The sequence below is a fragment of the Coregonus lavaretus genome (genome assembly GCF_964263955.1).
Source record: "Coregonus lavaretus genome assembly, chromosome: 7".
Classification (NCBI taxonomy): domain Eukaryota; kingdom Metazoa; phylum Chordata; class Actinopteri; order Salmoniformes; family Salmonidae; genus Coregonus; species Coregonus lavaretus.
Genome location: NC_139994.1, coordinates 43,302,101 through 43,322,370, shown reverse-complemented (window position 1 = coordinate 43,322,370; position 20,270 = coordinate 43,302,101). Strand labels below are relative to the sequence as shown.

General features: G+C 42.5%; 2 protein-coding genes across 2 annotated transcripts in view; both read right to left on the bottom strand.

Moving 5' to 3' along the window:
• Positions 1–3,069: 3,069 nt before the first annotated feature.
• On the bottom strand, positions 3,070–6,926 carry LOC311132679 (cbp/p300-interacting transactivator 1-like). The gene is made up of 2 exons (XM_084165948.1): positions 6,668–6,926; positions 3,070–4,532 (listed from the first exon to the last, which is right to left on the bottom strand). The coding sequence occupies exon 2, from the start codon at positions 4,517–4,519 to the stop codon at positions 3,956–3,958; it is 564 nt and encodes a 187-aa protein (XP_084022074.1). The 5' UTR covers positions 4,520–4,532; positions 6,668–6,926; the 3' UTR covers positions 3,070–3,955.
• A 3,946-nt stretch (positions 6,927–10,872) lies between these two features.
• The window catches only part of hdac8 (histone deacetylase 8), a 42,876-nt gene continuing 33,478 nt past the window's right edge, over positions 10,873–20,270 (bottom strand). Inside the window, exon 11 of the mRNA XM_084165498.1 lies at positions 10,873–11,792. Coding sequence (XP_084021624.1) covers positions 11,770–11,792 — 23 coding nt within the window. The 3' untranslated portion in view covers positions 10,873–11,769. The remainder of the gene's footprint in view (positions 11,793–20,270) is intronic.

The following is a 20,270-nucleotide window of genomic DNA, read 5'->3' as shown; positions in this document are numbered from 1 at the left end:
CGTACAAATGTTGAATCTGGTCGGAGTAATGACAAATGTAAAGACGAGTCAGGTTGGTATTCTTTATTTTCCCCCAAATGCAGAGAAGTAACAAATATACAAGCATTCAAATATGATCTAGTACATATTTTAATAAAGATACAAATGAGATGCAAAGAGAGAAAGTGCTAAAACAAAAATCAACCTCAGTTATGATTCCATCAGTCATTTCAAAAAGAAAAAGAAAAGAGAGATATAAATAAACATAGGGCCCTCTCCCTTTCTAAAATAAGGCCTCAATTCAAAAGGTGTGATTTAAAAAGAGAAACTTAGGACCATATAATCAGTGCAGTATCTACTAGACAAGTGATTCATTAGTAATTAATATACTTTTTTCTCCAACATTATTTTGTTCCTTTATAAAATCAATAGCAAGAAGTGTTTCTCGAGCTAAAACAAAAATAAAACAATCACAAAAAGATCTGAAATGTCATAAGGAAAGCAAAACAAACAACATTTAATGAAAGTAAATGTTCTTACTAGTCTGTAAGCTCAAATGGTTTCTGATTAGGAAATAAGTTGGTGTTTAACATAGTTATCTTGCATTTCCTTGGAGTCAAAACGTAAGACTTAAAGGGTAACATACAGGAATACTTTCCCATGCAAGCATGCACGCACACACAGACACACACACACTCGTGCTCTCTTACAATCAAGTGATCCCAGCAACTAAAACTACAAAACAATAAGGACCCTGTTTAGATATGTAGCCTACTGACTGACTAACTCGCATGGTAAAAACACCAACTTATCACATGGTGAAAAAAGCATGTTGATGCCATGTGACTCAGACTAGGAACCTGGGAACTTAGTCAATGGGAACTTTTCTTCTTTATTATCTTTATTAAGAGGAAATCTCTTATCAACAGTCTTCTGAACAGGTACTGTAAAAAAAAAATGATTCAAATACTCAATCATTAGTTTATCATTAATTAGCCTTCAGTTCTCACAATTTGACCCACCCCCCGACCCCCCCCAAAAAAATACAACAAAAAAAGTCACCCTTCTTTAACCGCCACATTAAATGTAACCTAAACCCTCATGAAGTAATAGATTGTGTGTGTCCTATATGGCACACTATTCCATACATACACATATATATATATACATATATATATATATATATACACACACACATACACATAAATATATATATATATATATATATATATATATGCATACAGTACCAGTCAAAAGTTTGGACACACCTATTCATTCCAGGGGTTTTCTTTATTTTTACTATTTTCTACATTGTAGAATAATAGTGAAGACATCAAAACTATGAAATAGCACATATGGAATCATGTAGTAAGCAAAAAAGTGTTAAACAATTCAAAATATATTTTATATTTGAGATTCTTCAAATAGCCACCATTTGCCTTGACAGCTTTGCACACTCTCAACCAGCTTCATGAGGTAGTCACCTGGAATGCATTTAAATTAACAGGTGTGCCTTCTTAAAAGTTAATTTGTGGAATTTCTTTCCTTCTTAATGCGTTTCAGCCAATCAGTTGTGTTGTGACAAGGTAGGGGGGATACAGAAGATAGCCTTATTTGGTAAAAGACCAAGTCCATATTATGGCAAGAACAGCTCAAATAAGCAAAGAGAAACGACAGTCCATCATTACTTTAAGACATGAAGGTCAGTCAATACAGAACATTTCAAGAACTTTGAAAGTTTCTTCAAGTGCAGTCGCAAAAACCATCAAGTGCTATGAAGAAACTGGCTCTCATGAGGACTTCCACAGGAATGGAAGACCCAGAGTTACCTTTGCTGCAGAGGATAAGTTCTTTATAGTTATCAGCCTCAGAAATTGCAGCCCAAATAAATGCTTCACAGAGTTCAAGTAACAGACATCTCAACATCAACTGTTCAGAGGGGACTGTGTGAATCAGGCCTTCATGGTAGAATTGCTGCAAAGAAACCACTACTAAAGGACACCAATAAGAAGAGACTTGCCTGGGCCAAGAAACACGAGCAATGGACATTAGACCGGTGGAAATTTGTCCTTTGGTCTGGAGTCAAAATTTGAGATTTATGGTTCCAACCGCCGTGTCTTTGTGAGACGCGGTGTGGGTGAATGGATGATCTCCGCATGTGTATTTCCCACCGTAAAGCATGGAGGAGGTGGTGTTATGGTGTGGGGGTGCTTTGCTGGTGACACTGTGCGATTTATTTAGAATTCAAGGCACATTTAACCAGCATGGCTACCCCAGCATTCTGCAGCAATACGCCATCCCATCATTTGTTTTTCAACAGGACAATGACGCAACACACCTCCAGGCTGTATAAGGGCTATTTTACCAAGGAGGAGAGTGATGGAGTGCTGCATCAGATGACCTGGCCTCCACAATCCCCCAACCTCAACCCAATTGAGATGGTTTGGGATGAGTTGGACCGCAGAGTGAAGGAAAAGCAGCCAACAAGTGCTCAGCATATGTGGGAACTCCTTCAAGACTGTTGGAAAAGAATTCCAGGTGAAGCTGGTTGAGAGAATGCAGAGTGTGCAAAGCTGTCATCAAGGCAAAGGGTGGTTATTTGAAGAATCTCAAATATACAATATATTTTGATTTGTGTAACACACATTGCACAATTTTGGTTACTGCATGATTCCATGTGTTATTTCATAGTTTTGATGTCTTCACTATTAATCTACAATGTAAAAAATAGTAAAAATAAAGAAAAACCCTTAAATGAGTAGGTGTGTCCAAACTTTTGACTGGTAGTGTATGTATACACACACACACACACTGCACTACTTTTGAACAGGGCCCATAGAGCCCTGTTCAAAAGTAATGCACTATATAGAGAGCCATTTGGGACGTACTCATTGACTTTGACGGTACAACAGCAGAGTAGGTAGTAATGTATCTGGGAGCACAGGGGAGAGAGACGGGGACAGGGGGTGGAGAGAGAGAAGAGAAAGATGAAGAGACTTACAATACAGACAGAGAGAAAGACAGAGGGGGGGGGAAACTATGATTCATTTCACCTACAGAGTTACCAGGTACACAAAGACCACGGACGTTGAGACTCATTCATTTATTTAGATACAGACACTGTCAGCACCATACAGGTCAGGTTACACCGGTTCACGGAGACTACACAGGCTTCTGATGCCTCCTGTCATGTCTGTCTTATGTCACAGGCACACACACACACCCTGGTGTCCCATCCAAACCCTCTGAACTCTCCTAAAATGTTGGGGTAACTGAATAAGTGACAAGTGCCAGTTTCACGGCTGCTACTACATTACCGGATCATAATACCATCTATCCATCCTTCTGCCGGTGTGTGAGTGTGTGTAAGGAGGCCCATGGGACGTACAGTGAAATTGACAGACAGGCCTGAGGCTTAGGTAAAAGGCTTTTGTCTCTGAATGGCTATTTCTATCCCTCAGTGTTTTCCCTACTATTACATATAGATAGGGTGGGCCCTGCCAAGCAGTTGTCCTTTGCCTAAAAGGTTTTGTCCTCTTTGGTCTCTATTGGAAATGTGGGCGTTTGCAACCCTAAACCCTCTGCTTCAGAGTAATTTGCGTTCTGCAAAGTAAAAAGAGGATTCACTGGAATGCACAGGTTCCCTCAGTAACATTATAGCATTTTCTGTGAGACACAGACACACACAAAAACATAAGACCCTGTGTCTACCCTTTCTCCTTCAAAATTTTGAAATTTAGAGGGGGATACAGAGGAAAAACAAGAGAACAGCATGCTTGTTGGGTCAGTTTGTGTCCATAACTTGTCCTTCAGAGAAAAACAGAGAGGGTGACCCCAAAAGAAAAAAAATATGTATTGTTTCGTGTGTTTGGGTGAGCACCCAGCCGGGACATCAGAGTTTCTGTCAATCCAACCTAGAGAGTAATGAACAGGAAAGAACACAGATCCCCTCCTTTCATCCCTCCATTTGGGCGGGTCAGCATCTGGCAGGTACATCCGCTATGAAGTCAAACTCGTTCTGTCCCAGCCAGAGTTCAGGCAGCTCGTTAGCCTGGTCCAACCCCAGCTCTACGACCAACGACATCAGCACCTCCTCATCCACCGGGTCAGAGTCAATAATCCCCCCACAGCCCTGGTTCCTCCCAACAACACCTCCAGGGGTACCCCCCACCAGCTGCCCCGCCGAGCCCAGTGTCGAGGCCCCAAACCCCCTCTGAGGTCCTGAGGTGGGCCCCGAGTCTACGCCACCACCTATACCTCCAGCCAGACTCTGGTAGTGGGAGTTGAGTTTCTGGAGCTGCATGCTGGCGAGGAGGTGAGGGCCGGTCTGGAGGGTCTGCAGGCAGAATGGCTGGGGTTTGGAGAGGGATGGAGAGGTGGAGGTGTGGAGGGTGGTGGAGGAGGGGGGTAAGGGGCCACCCCCGGGTGTCTTGACGGGTACCGCCGTCCCGGGGTAGTGAAGGAGGGTGAGGGAGGATGACGGCAGCTCGCGGTCCTTCATGACGACGTGGGTGGGGCTGGAGAACAGCAGTGAGGTCATCACCCGGGGATGCCTGGGAATGAGGAAGAGGAAAAGATGGTGTTACAATAACGTCATCAAACAGGGACACTACACAAGGCGAAAGAGATAAGAGTACTAAAAACATACAAGGTTCTGATAAGAGATATGACATAATAGCGGCTGGATCACAGTGATGATAAGACTCACTTGCTTTGCTTTAACAGCCTGAAGTCAATTTTTATCACTAGACGACCCACTAAGTATCCTAATCCAAATATTGGATTGAGACTGGAGACTGCGTCCCAGCTAAAAATTATTGTCTTATTTAATTGGTGGGTCACACGAACAAACAAAATATTTTTTTAGTTATTGTTCTTTACATTGCAGAGAGAAGGGCTGTATCCCAAATGGCACCCTAGGCCCTTTATAATGCACTACTTTAGACCAGAACCAACCAAGGTTTGGGAACTTGGGATACAGACTAAGTAAATTAAATAAATGAACCATGAAAATGCCATAGAGGCTCAGAGAGAGCTGACTGACTGACTGTCTGGTTGGTTGCCTGGGGTTTATAATAGGGTTAAAAGACAACAGACTCTTTGAGGTCCGAGTCACATGATAACATACATATCGCCCTGAGAAAAGGAGTGTGTATGTGGGTGTGAAAGAGGGACACACACACACGTGTAGTCATGAGGCTGTCATTTTAGGCAGTTAATCGCTTAATTATATGTGCTGATCCACTGGACCCCCCCCCCTTCCCGAGACACACTCCTCCAACCCCCTTCCTGCCCCAGCCCATATTTAGGGAGAGGATAATTGCTACAGGCAGGCATACAGCTGCACTGGGCCTATAGGACAGACATACACACCCGTCATCTTCTGTAGCCTGCCATTGACAGCTGTTTGGTATTCACCACTGTGTGTGTGTTCTCTGGTCCTTTGTGTTCATTATTCATTGGCTGATTACTGTCAGAGGCAGACTGACTGCACATGGTCCCTCAACACAACAGCTTTCTATTACACTGATGCTGACGGGAAGACAGAGACAGGAGGAAGGCGAGACACTGGACCATGTTCAAATATCCTTCCATCTATATCAGTGATTAGGCCTTCCTCAAAGAAGGAAGAATTGCGTTTTGAAAATATTCCAACAGAGCCTATTGAAGTGGTAGGTCTCTCTCACTAAACTGCTTCTTAACCTATTGCCAATAAGACTGAAACTGTTGATTGATACAAAGGTAGGCTATTCAATTAGCAAGGCTAGTTTATTTAGCCTATATAAACTAGGGCGGCGTTATGCCAGTAACCGAAAGGTCGCTGGTTCTAATCCCCGAGCCGACTAGGTGAAAAATCTGTTGATGTACCCTTAAGCAAGGCACTTAACCCTAATTGCTCATGTAAGTCTCTCTGGATAAGAGCGTCTGCTAAATGACTAAAATGTAATCACATTATGATGTCAGACAATTACAATAGAAGTTACTTGGAACAGGTTTTCAGTAATTTGATTAATCATATCGGTCTCCCGGTGGACTTGTGGGTTGGACCTGAAAGAGAGCATAGTATGCTTCTACCCTCTACACAACAACGGGGGTGTCAATTACACAATTACCATGCGTGACGAGAAAATTGAAACGTCAATCTGCATTCACACCTTGACCATATGCTGAGGCTCAGCATAGCCTCGTTTTAATTGAATCAACACATTTATCTTTGGGATGGAGGAAACAATGCAGAAAGGATATTTAAAATCAGCCTATAAAATTACATTAGCTTATAACCTACTTTTCATAACACATATAGACCTACTAATGTTTGTGACCCAAAAAAATTGGCCCCATTTGCAGATTTGGTCAAATTGACTCAATAACTGTCAAAACCAGGCTTTTTGGAGATTAATGTTATTGAGTAGTGTTATAAGTCATCATTCAAATAGTGCATAAAATGTATTTAATTTGAGGGTGTAGGCTAACTTCAGAATGTATATCGGAAAACTGTAAAAATAAAATAAATACATTAGGAAAAGTTAATTGACAAGTGCTTGGCAAATAAGTGCACGCTCTGCCTTATTGCTCTGCGAAATAAAACAAAGAGCAAAGAAAACCATGGGCAATGTCAAATAAACATTGGCCTAACGCATAACTTCCAAATAGCTTTAACAGAAAATGTATATAGGCAAGAACAAACCTTTTAGAAAACCACGTTCAGCGCAGCACGTGTGTGGAGAGGATTGGTGAGAAGTCAAATGCACCCAAATCAACTCCAACTCGCAAAACCACACCAGTAACTGTTTGTTGTCAATTAAAACGTTTATCAATAGTTGTCTATATTTAGCAATGCATCCGTTAGATCCTGTTAAACTGTAGCCATAAAGTAAACGGTTATGGAGCAGGACATTGTCCCCGTGCAGCGTCTCGCCTTCACTCTCAATCTCTCTCTCTAGACTGGACGACTCCGGCAGAGTTCCCTCAATGGTGCTGTTACTGAATCTAAAGGATTATTCTCTCTCTCTCACACACTTGACCCTCAAGAAGCCGCCGGCGAAGTGCGTTTGTGGCTGGACAGCATCAAAATCCCGGCCAAGAGTATAAAGAGAATTGGACTGACGCACAACGGCTATCGCCCAACAAACGGTTCGGTTAAATTTCCACAGTTTCCGTGTGCCCGTCATGAAAGCGCTCTACTGAGGCAGATGTTCTTTATTCTCAAGAGCGAGCGCCTTTCTCTACAATCACAGATCAAATAGTGTTCTATTCTATTCTAGGGCCTATTCTATTCTCAACAGCCATCTCACTGATTATCATTCACGAGGGAATGCATAGCCCCAACACCCCTCAATGCACTTGAAACAATAACTGACGATTTGCACAAAATAAAATGTTCACAGGACTCAGACACCAAAATAGAAAACAGTGTGGGCCAACACACACGCGCATAAACAAACACACACTAGCCCACCTAGACAGACCCCGCTGATGCTATCTCATCAATTAGGTAGGCCTATTTTATATTTAAATGTCCTCTGTTACAACTATAGGTCAAATAACTCCAAAATGTCATCCTAAAATAAAAGAATGACAGGGGATATAGACCTAAACATTTCCCAAAATTCGAGGTTGTCATATCAACCTAGACCTATTGATTGCACAACCTTTTTTAAGATCCTCTGTTCATTCATGCATTGATTCTTAACAATTAATCTCAATATTGTCAGAGAAAAGAAAACAAGCCAAGCCAAGGCACCTTCTTTTAAAACACCACGCGCCTTAATTCCTTTTCAGTTAACCACATAAAGGCTCGCGAGCATCTGTCTTTATTGTGATCAAGTCCCGCCAGTGCGCGGGGACAGTTCTCATGTAGATGAGGCTCGAGCATGATGTATGGAAGTACAGGGAGTCCTCTTTCTCCCCGGTCGGAAAACGTTATGCAAATGAGACGAAAGGTTTTCAATTTCCCTCTTGAATGTAAAACTAGACAAAACGGGTAAAAACAGACCGACCGACGTAAAAGTACATTAACGTCAGCTTGAAATGTTCAACATCTCAACTTTGAGATCATTTTTGCAAGCCTAGTTATATTATTGCCTAAGCCCTAAAGCAAACAGGTATCTAATAATGACAAAACAATTGATCATTCATCTAAAAGGTCAACTGATGTCGTCTTCAAATCAATGATTACATCCTATGGAGGGAAACATTATGTTTTGCATAAAATGTCGTTGGGAAGTCCTAATGCAGTCTAATCGCCATACAGGACATGGCAGGCAGGTGTGCTATTCAACAGCATGAATGGAGAATAGAGAGATGGGAGTTTGATTTCAGGCTGGGGGGAGAGGAAACGTTCTAATCTATACTCTATAGGCTCTGAGAGTTTCTTTAGTGAAGCTGTCAGGCAGATAGGGTGTGTCTGGTAGCCATGCATTTTCTCAATTGGATTTGCGCAACTCCTTCGTCCTCTCTCGCTTCCTTTTGAAAAAGGTCAAAGGTAATCGAGGTGATGGGCGAGGTGATGGGCGAGGAGAGGGAACGTGGACGAAAATGTGCTTGCATGAAAGAGACTCCTCCACTCGCGTGTCATGGTTTTGACAAGATGGAATGCCCCATTGTCAGAAGTGACTTTTCATAGAAGGTTAGGAGAACTTAAGCAGCAGGTTAGGAGAATTAAGGTAGTAGGTTTGGAAAAATGTTAGCGTTAGCTAAAATGCCAAAATGATTTCGGATGTGACTTGAATATGCAAGTTGACATCACTTTGACATTAGTGGCATCCCTTCTAGACATCACTGCACTTAATCTGTTAAATTATGTTAAATTATTTTGGAGCCCAAAATAAATGTGTAAAGTGATTAAAACAAATTAAGTTAGTTGTGCAGGACATTTTAAAGACACAATGATAAATAAGTAACATATTGTTTTTAAACTTGTGTATGCTTTTCTCCTCCAACAAAACAAAAGCTGATTCAAAGGGGGTGTGGCAGATTTCAAAACTCTTCAGCAAATGACAACTTGATGAAAGGTACCTACTAACAAATTGTCCATGACCTGACCACTTATCGGTTTCTGGGTCATGGAGGAGAGAGGGGTGGAGGACGGACTTTTCCCCAAATGAGAAAAAGCCCATTAAATAAGGTGGATTGAGAAATTTATTTTTGGTTGGCAAAGGACTGATAATTTGGCCCTCTGGCCTTGGCCCCCTTTATTTGGTCAAATTGCCAATCTAAAAATACCATGCCAGATTTTCTAAAATGTCTTTAAGAAATCTGAGGAATTCTCAATAAGTTTTAAATAGAGAAACAATTAAGGAAACAGTTATTTAAGACATTCTCAAATATTTTGTGAATCCAGCCCCCTAGGCCCTGAAGTTGTCTTGTTCTGGTCTCCATGCAATGTCATAATAAGTGGGGTTTGGGGAGGAGGTGGAAGACAGAACTACCCTACTCTCATGTCTAAATTCATCAGTTTCTACTGAGTCTTTGTGCAATATACTGTCATGGAGCTGTTTACGAGATGGTTTCAATCAGTTTAGTCTTTCCTCCTAACCCATAAACAAGTGAAACTCAGTCTGTTTCACATGCACTCTGAGGAAAACCACAACGCTGACCACAGAATCCATAACGTGTGTGTGTTTGTCGGTGTGTGAGATTGAGTGTGTGTGTGTGTTCTGGTTGTGGTCATGATGTTTAAATGAAATCCATAAAGATCACCCAGAACATTACAGAACTTCTGTTCCACACATGGAACCCACTGATTCCCCACCCCTAGGCTGCATCCAAAATGGCACCCTATTCCCATAGGGCTCTAGTCAAAAGTAAAAGTAGTGCACTATAGTGAACATGGTGTCATTTGGGACACAGGCCTACATTTGGGGAGTTTCCTATACTGGATCTGATTGAAGCTCATGTTGTAATTGAAAAAAGACAGACAATTTGACAACCACAACACACTCAGTTTGTATTATATATTTTTTAATAAAATGTTATTTACACCATATAGAAGGCAAAGGTGAACCATAAAAAAAGTTGTACTTTTGTGAAACCAAAAGCAAAATGATACAAAACTGTTCTACACTCCGAATGTACTTACAGTTGAATGTAAAACATGCAGTTTGAACAGGACTGAAATCAATTTTGCCCCATGCTTCTGTGTAAAATATTTCATTAGACAGGAGATCAGATTGACATGCCACTGAACAAAAATATAAACGCAACATGTAAAGTGTTGGTCCCATGTTTCATGAGCTGAAATAAAATGTCCCAGAAATGTTCCATACGCACAAAAAGCTTATTTCTCACAAATTTTGTGAACACATTTGTTTACATCCCTGTTAGTGAGCATTTCTACATCGCCAAAATAATCCATCCACCTGACAGGTGTGGCATATCAAGAAGCTGATTAAACCGCATGATCATTACACAGGTGCACCTTGTGCTGGGGACAATTAAAGGCCACATATTTGCAGCGTTGTCATGCAACACAATGCCACAGATGCAATTGGCATGCTGACTGCAGGAATGTCCACCAGAGCTGTTGTCAGAGAATTGAATGTTAATTTCTCTACCATAAGCCGCCTCCAACATCAATTTAGAGAACTTGGCAGTACAGTACGTCCAACCGGCCTCACAACCGCAGACCACGTGTAACCACGCCAGCCCAGGACCTCCACATCCGGCTTCTTCAACGTCTGACACCAGCCACCCGGACAGCTGATGAAACTGAGGAGTATTTCTGTCTGCAATAAAGCCCTTTTGTGGGGAAAAACTCATTCTGATTGGCAGGGCCTGGCTCCACAGTGGGTGGAGCCCCTGCTCTGTCATGTGAAATCCATAGATTAGGGTCTAATGAATTTATTTCAATTGACTGATTCCTTATATGAACTGTAACTCAGTAAAATATTTGAAATTGTTGCGTTTATATTTTTGTTCAGTGTAAAAAAACAACCATATAAAGCTCCCGACAAGTACTGCACTCATGTAGTAAAGATCATTTTTAGCACTAAGATCATAAAACATCAACATTCTTGTCGGGATGCTCTATATGGGTGTAAGATTACCTTAATGCTGAAGATGATCTTTATGTTTTTGGGAAACTCACCCCAGGGGGGTGTTAACATACAGCACCAGGGAAGCAGCTAAAGAGGTAACACGAGCCCCTGACATGTCTGCTTTACTCGTTTAGCACAAATCTTACCTAACATATCCCCATACCACCCCTGCCCGCCCTTCATGTTTCCCACGCCTAAATATGTACACATTTAAGTCTAATATTACAAACCACCCATAGCATAGGTTCTAGACTGACAATTTAGAAGCAAAAAGGAACAAGGTAGTAATTCTGGGCCATGCAATCTTATTCATTATGATCTAAAAGGCTAAAATAATCTTCAAATTCTGATCCTAGATCAGCACTCACAACGCTTTGTGAATACGGGCCCTGGAAGCCATTTTTTGGAGCAGAAATTCTCTGTCTGGTCCATGGCTAGTCGAACCCGAATCTCCTCCCCACAGTTTAAAAACATTATACAAAGACAAACGGAAACAGACCAACAGCAAACCGGCAACATCAGCACCCTACCCTCCTCCTCGTCCCCTACAATAAAACGTCCCCCTAGAAACATTCAAGTTATGTTTTCCAACATCGCTCCTGCTCCACACACACCCCCACACACTCCAACATCTCCCTCTCCTCGCCGTTGGCAAAGGATGGAGCTCCAACATACGGTCTTCATCAGCCTGGCGTGTGTGTGTGCGTGTTCATTACCCCAGGAGGCCCTGATTGGAAACGAGACTCCGCTCTTAAACCACATTCTTCAAATTCCCTGTAAACAACAGAGGGGAGGGATGGAGGAAGGGAAAAACAAGGTTAAATTAATCGTAGATACTTAGAAATAAGCGCAATGAAAACATCACTCACGACACACACACAAAGTCAAAACACAATCAAACACACAGAAAAAATTAAGCATTCATTTATCTCAAAATTCTATCTCACACAGTGTCCATACAAACAGAGCACACACACACACACACACCTCAGCCCTGTCATCAGTAACAGCGTTAGCATTGACGCTAAGTGTGGACAGAAGGGCTGTCAGTGATACATCAGATTTATCTGTAGATGAAAGGCTAGGAGAGTTAGCCTCCTGTTAGCCTGTTTTAGATAAAGAAGAGGGAGGTGTGTGTTTGTGTGCGGGAGGAGTAGCCTAGCGGTGACTATGAGTTCACTTGTCTAAATGTAATGTATGTTCGTTCAGCGATTCACTGTCTGTGTCGTAATGAGGAAGAAAGAGAGAGATATAGAAAGAATGTGGATACTTTAAAGATTGTACTGAGTTACAGTTCATATAAAGAAATAAGTCAATTGAAATAAATTCATTAGGCTCTAATCTATGGATTTTACATGACTGGGAATACAGATATGCATTTGTTGGTCACAGATACATTAACAAAAACAGGTAGGGGCGTGGATCAGAAAACCAGTCAGTATCTGGTGTGACCACCATTTTCCTCATGCAGCACGACACATCTCCTTCACATAGAGTTGATCAGGCTGTTGATTGTGGCCTGTGGAATGTTGTCCCACTCCTCCTGGCTGTGCAAAGTTACTGGAACCCGCTGTCGTACACGTTGATCCAGAGCATCCCAAACACGCTCAATGGGTGACATGTCTGGTGTGTATGCAGGCCACGGAAGAACTGAGACATTTTCAGCTAGCAGGAATTGTGTACAGATCCTTGTGACATGGGGCCGTGCATTAGTCATGCTGAAACATGAGGCGATGGCGGCGGATGAATGGGACGACAATGGGCCTCAGGATCTCGTAACGGTATCTCTGTGCATTCAAATTGCCATCGATAAAATGCAATTGTTTTTGTTGTCCGTAGCTTATGCCTGCCCATACCATAACTCCACCATGGGGCACTCTGTTCACAACGTTGACGTCAGAAAACCACTCGCCCACACAGCGCTATACACGCTGTCTGCCATCTGCCCGGTACAGTTGAAACCCGGAATTCATCCGTGAAGAGCACACTTCTCCAGCGTGCCAGTAGCCATCGAAGGTGAGCATTTGCCCACTGAAGTCAGTTACGACCCTGGTGAGGACGACGAGCACGCAGATGAGCTTCCCTGAGACGGTTTCTGGCAGTTTGTGCAGAAATTCTTCGGTTGTGCAAACCCACAGTTTCATTAGCTGTCCGGGTGTCTGGTCTCCGACGATCCCACAGGTGAAGTCGGATGTGGAGGTCCTGGGCTGGCGTGGTTATACAGTGCATTCAGAAAGTATTCAGACCCCTAGACTTTTTCCACATTTTGTTACATTACAGCCTTATTCTAAAATGGATTAAATAAATACAAATCTTCATCACCCTATATACCCTATAATACCCTATAATGACAAAGCGAAAACAGGAATACCTTATTTACGAAAGTATTCAGACCCTTTGATATGAGACTCGAAATGGAGCTCAGGTTCATCCTGTTCCCATTGATCATCCTTGAGACGTTTCTACAACTTGATTGGAGTCCACCTGTGGTAAATTCAATTGATTGGACATGATTTGGAAAGGCACACACCTGTCTATATAAGGTCCCACAGTTGACAGTGCATGTCAGAGCAAAAACCAAGCCATGAGGTCGAAGGAATTGTCCATAGAGCTCCGAGAGGATTGTGTCGAGGCACAGATCTGGGGAAGGGTACCAAAACATTTCTGCAGCATTGAAGGTCCCCAAGAACACAGCGGACTTCATCATTCTTAAATGGAAGAAGTTTGGAACAACCAAGACTCTTTCTAGAGCTGGCTGCCCGGCCAAACTGAGCAATCGGGGGAGAAGGGCCTTGGTCAGGGAGGTGACCAAGAACCCAATGATCACTCTGACAGAGCTCCAGAGTTCCTCTGTGGAGATGGCAGAAACTTCCAGAAGGACAACCATCTCTGCAGCACTCCACCAATCAGGCCGTTATGGTAGAGTGGCCAGATGGAAGCCACTCCTAAGTAAAAGGCACATGACAGCCCGCTTGGAGTTTGCCAAAAGGCACCTAAAGGATTCTCTGACCATGCGAAACAAGATTATCTGGTCTGATGAAACCAAGATTGTACTTTTTGGCCTGAATGCCAAGCGTCAAGTCTGGAGGAACCTGGCACCTTCCCTACGGTGAAGCATGGTGGCAGCATCATGCTTTCGGGATTTTTTTCAGCGGCAGAGACTGGGTGACTAGTCAGGATTGAGGGTAAGCTGAACAGAGCAAAGTACGGCACGATCCTTGATGAAAACCTGCTACAGAGCGCTCAGGACCTCGGAAGGTGAACCTTCGCCCCAGTCTAACAGGACAATGATCCTAAGCGCACAGCCAAGACAACGCAGGAGTGGCTTCGGGACAAGTCTCTGAATGTCCTTGAGTGTTCCAGCCAGAGCCCGGACTTGAACCTGATCGAACATCTCTGGAGAGACCTGAAAATAGCTGTGGGTTGACGCTCCCCATCCAACCTGACAGAGCTTGAGAGGATTTGCAGAGAAGAATGGGAGAAACTCCCCAAATACAGGTGTGCCAAGCTTGTAGCATCATACTAAGGAAGACTTGAGGATGTAATCGCTGACAAAGGTGCTTCAACAAAGTACTGAGTAAAGGGTTTTAATTTTGAATTTTTGTGCAAAAAATATATAAAAACCAGTTTTTGCTTTGTCATTTTGGGTTATTGTGTGTAGATACAGTGCGAATACACTGTACGTGTTCTGCAGTTGTGAGGGCGGTTGGACGTACTGCCAAATTCTATAAAACGACATTGGAGGCAGCTTATGGTAGAGAAATTAACATTAAATTCTCTGTTAACAGCTCTGGTGGACATTCCGGCAGTCAGCATGCCGATTGCATGCTCCCTGTGTTGTGTGATAAAACTGCACATTTTCGAGGCCTTTAACTGTCCCCAGCACATGGTACACCTGTGTAATGACCATGGTGTTTAATCAGCTTCTTGATATGCCACACCTGTTAGGTGGATGGATTATCTTGGCAGAGGAGAAATGCTCAATAACAGGGATGTAAACAAATTTGTACACAACATTTGAGAAATATTTTATTTCAGCTCATGAAACATGGGACCAACACTTTGCATTTGCGTTTATATTTATCTTCAGTTTGTGTGGACACTGTGGGCATGCAGTACCAGGGTTGAAAAACACTACATTCCAGATGCAACGTATGATTTGTGTTTTGTCTGTCTACACTACATTATCTTGCTCGCTCTCTGTGTGTGTGTGTGTGTGTGTGTGTCTACACTGCACTGTGTGTCTCTCTACACTGCAGCAGTTCCCCAGACGGAGGGTTTTTATCAAAATGCATCAGTTGTACTTCCTCAGCAAGAGCAGATATGCAAATGACGAACCAGCATATGTAAATTCACAAACGTAACACTTCACTTGCATAACATGGTGATAGAGCACTTATTTCCAACCAATGAATAACAAACTGCACACTTTACAACCTTTCTGTAGTTTTCAATATCATGTTTCAGAGAGATGCATGTCTGTGATTGCATAGTGATGATGGTGACTATGTGTTGACTAAAAAGGGGAAGGTCAGACAGGTCAGTGTCTATGCAGACAATGCTGCTTTTATTTCATATTATAAACAACAGGCTGTTTCACATTTAACTAACAAAAGCTGCGAGAATGACAGTCATACACTCATACAGTGCCTTCAGAAAGTATTCCTACCCCTTGGCTTATTCCACATTTTGTTGTGTTACTGCCTGAATTCAAAATTGATTACATAAATTTTTTTCTCTCACCCATCTACACAATACCCCAAAGTGAAAACATGGTTTAGAAATGTTAGCACATTTATTGAAAACTAAATACAGAAATAGCTAATTTACATAAGTATTCACACCCCTGACTCAATACACGTTAGAATCACCTTCGGCAGCGATCACAGCTGTGAGTCCCTAAGTGCTTTGCACACCTGGATTGTGCAATATTTGCACATGATTCTTTTAAAAATTCTTCAAACTCTGACAATTTTCAATTCTTGCCATAGATTTAAGCCGATTTAAGTGAAAACTAACTAGGCCACTCAGAAACATTCAATGTTGGTGAGCAATTCCAGAATATATTTGGCCTTGAGTTTTAGGTTATTGTCTTGCTGAAAGGTGAATTTGTCCCCCAGTGTCTGTTGGAAAGCAGACAACCAGGTTTTCCTCAAAGATTTTGCTTGTGCTTAGCTCTATTCCGTTTCTTTTTATCCAAAAACAATCCCTAGTCCTTGCCGATGACAAGCATACCCATAACATGATGCAGCCACCACCATGCTTGAAAATATAAAAAGAGTAGTCTCAGTGATGTGTTGTATTTACCCCAAACATAGCTTTGTATTCAGGACATAAAGTTAATTTCTTTGCCACATTTTTTGCAGTTCTACTTTAGTGCTTTGTTGCAAACAGGATGTATGTTTTGGAATATTTTTAATTCTGTACAGGTTTCCTTTTATTTTTTTTCTGTAATTTAGGTTAGTATTGTGGAGTAACTAATGTTGTTGATCCATCCTCAGTTTTTTCCTATCATAGCCATTAAACTCTAACTGTTTCAAAGTCACCATTGGCCTCATGGTGAAATCCCTGAGTGGTTTCTTTCCTCTCCGGCAATTGAGTTCGGAAGGACGCCTGTATCTTTGTTGTGACTGGGTGAATTGATACCCCATCCAAAGTGTAATTAGTAACTTCACCATGCTCAAAGGGATATTCAAATGTCTGCTTATTTTTTTTTTTTTTACCTCCCTGGATGGGACTAATAACATCTAACAACAAGCAATAACAACAAGATAACTAATAATGTAAGCATACTGTGTCCATAATAAGCATAATAAGTATATAGGTTATAGGTTGAGAGCTTTTGTGAAAGAGCACAGTTAGAAAGATATGGTATGGCATATAGAAGCAATCCGGATGGACATCATGAAAATGATCGGAGAGGTTGAGGGTAGAGGAAGTTCAGGAGTAAAACCAAACAAAATAGAATTATTGTAAAATTGACTGTGTCCATAAAATGTATATAGTATGTACAAGCTGGAAGTAGAGGCCTAAGCGTTGTTGTTCACTAGTTTACTCCAATTAGGGAAGGGGTGGTGGGGTTGGAAGATAATAAAGGGAAATATATTTATAAAAAGGATGTGTATGTGTATGTATGTACAGTGGGGAGAACAAGTATTTGATACACTGCCGATTTTGCAGGTTTTCCTACTTACAAAGCATGTAGAGGTCTGTAATTTTATCATAGGTACACTTCAACTGTGAGAGACGGAATCTAAACAAAAATCCAGAAAATCACATTGTATAAATCATTAAGTAATTAATTTGCATTTTATTGCATGACATAAGTCATGAGAAAAGCAGAACTTTATATTTGGTACAGAAACCTTTGTTTGCAATTACAGAGATCATACATCTTGACCAGGTTTGCACACACTGCAGCAGGGATTTTGGCCCACTCCTCCATACAGACCTTCTCCAGATCCTTCAGGTTTCGGGGCTGTCGCTTGGCAATACGGACTTTCAGCTCCCTCCAAAGATTTTCTATTGGGTTCAGGTCTGGAGAATGGCTAGGCCACTCCAGGACCTTGAGATGCTTCTTACGGAGCCACTCCTTAGTTGCCCTGGCTGTGTGTTTTGGGGCGTTGTCATGCTGGAAGACCCAGCCACGACCCATCTTCAATGCTCTTACTGAGGGAAGGAGGTTGTTGGCCAAGATCTTGCGATACATGGCCCCATCCATCCTCCCCTCAATACGGTGCAGTCGTCCTGTCCCCTTTGCAGAAAAGCATCCCCAAAGAATTATTTTTCCACCTCCATGCTTCACGGTTGGGATGGTGTTCTTGGGGTTGTACTCATCCTTCTTCTTCCTCCAAACACGGCGAGTGGAGTTTAGACCAAAAAGCTCTATTTTTGTCTCATCAGACAACATGACCTTCTCCCATTCCTCCTCTGGATCATCCAGATGGTAATAGGCAAACTTCAGACGGGCCTGGACTTGCGCTGGCTTGAGCAGGGGGACCTTGCGTGCGCTGCAGGATTTTAATCCATGACGGCGTAGTGTGTTACTAATGGTTTTCTTTGAGACTGTAGTCCCAGCTCTCTTCAGGTCATTGACCAGGTCCTGCCATGTAGTTCTGGGCTGATCCCTCACCTTCCTCATGATCATTGAATCCCCACAAGGTGAGATCTTGCATGGAGCCCCAGACCGAGGGTGATTGACCGTCATCTTGAACTTCTTCCATTTTCTAATAATTGCGCCAACAGTTGTTGCCTTCTCACCAAGCTGCTTGCTTATTGTCCTGTAGCCCATCCCAGCCTTGTGCAGGTCTACAATTTTATCCCTGATGTCCTTACACAGATCTCTGGTCTTGGCCATTGTGGAGAGGTTGGAGTCTGTCTGATTGAGTGTGTGGACAGGTGTCTTTTATACAGGTAACGAGTTCAAACAGGTGCAGTTAATACAGGTAATGAGTGGAGAACAGGAGAGCTTCTTAAAGAAAAACTAACAGGTCTGTGAGAGCCGGAATTCTTACTGGTTGGTAGGTGATCAAATACTTATGTCATGCAATAAAATGCAAATTAATTACTTAAAAATCATACAATGTGATTTTCTGGATTTTTGTTTTAGATTCCGTCTCTCACAGTTGAAGTGTACCTATGATAAAAATTACAGACCTCTACATGCTTTGTAAGTAGGAAAACCTGCAAAATCGGTAGTGTATCAAATACTTGTTCTCCCCACTGTATGTGTGTATGTATGTGTATGTATGCATGTATGTATGTGTGTATATGTATGTGTGTATGTGTGTATATGTATATGTATGTATGTACAGTGAGTGAAAAAAGTATTTGATCCCCTGCTGATTTTGTACGTTTGCCCACTGACAAAGACATGATCAGTCTATAATTTTAATGGTAGGTTTATTTGAACAGTGAGAGACAAAATAACAACAAAAAAATCCAGAAAAACGCATGTCGAAAATGTTATAAATTGATTTGCATTTTAATGAGGGAAATAAGTATTTGACCCCTCTGCAAAACATAACTTAGTACTTGGGGGCAAAACCCTTGTTGGCAATCACAGAGGTCAGACGTTTCTTGTAGTTGGCCACCAGATTTGCACACATCTCAGGAAGGATTTTGTTCCACTCCTCTTTGCAGATCTTCTCCAAGTCATTAAGGTTTCGAGGCTGACGTTTGGCAACTCGAACCTTCAGCTCCCTCCACAGATTTTCTATGGGATTAAGGTCTGGAGACTGGCTAGGCCACTCCAGGACCTTAACATGCTTCTTCTTGAGCCACTCCTTTGTTGCCTTGGCCGTGTGTTTTGGGTCATTGTCATGCTGGAATACCCATCCACGACCCATTTGCAATGCCCTGGCTGAGGGAAGGAGGTTCTCACCCAAGATTTGACGGTACATGGCCCGGTCCATCGTTCCTTTGATGCGGTGAAGTTGTCCTGTCCATTAGCAGAAAAATACCCCCAAAGCATAATGTTTCCACCTCCATGTTTGACGGTGGGGATGGTGTTCTTGGGGTCATAGGCAGCATTCCTCCTCCTCCAAACACGGCGAGTTGAGTTGATGCCAAAGAGCTCGATTTTGGTCTCATCTGACCACAACATTTTCACCCAGTTCTCCTCTGAATCATTCAGATGTTCATTGGCAAACTTCAGACGGGCCTGTATATGTGCTTTCTTGAGCAGGGGGACCTTGCGGGCGCTGTAGGATTTCAGTTCTTCACAGCGTAGTGTGTTACCAATTGTTTTCTTGGTGACATTTACATTTTAGTCATTTAGCAGACGCTCTTATCCAGAGCGACTTACAGTTAGTGAATACATATTCTAATTTTTTTTTTTATACTGGCCCCCCGTGGGAATCGAACCCACAACCCTGGCGTTGCAAACGCCATGCTCTATCAACTGAGCTACATCCCGGCCGGCCATTCCCTCCCCTACCCTGGACAACGCTGGGCCAATTGTGCGCCGCCCATGAGTCTCCCGGTCGCGGCCGGCTGCGACAGAGCCTGGATACGAACCAGGATCTCTAGTGGCACAGTTAGCGCTGCGATGCAGTGCCTTAGACCACTGCGCCACTCAGGAGCCCATGGTCCCAGCTGCCTTGAGATCATTGACAAGATTCTCCCGTGTAGTTCTGGGCTGATTCCTCACCGTTCTCATGATCATTGCAACTCCAATGATGAGTTGCAATGGTGAGATCTTGCATGGAGCCCCAGGCCGAGGGAGATTGACAGTTCTTTTGTGTTTCTTCC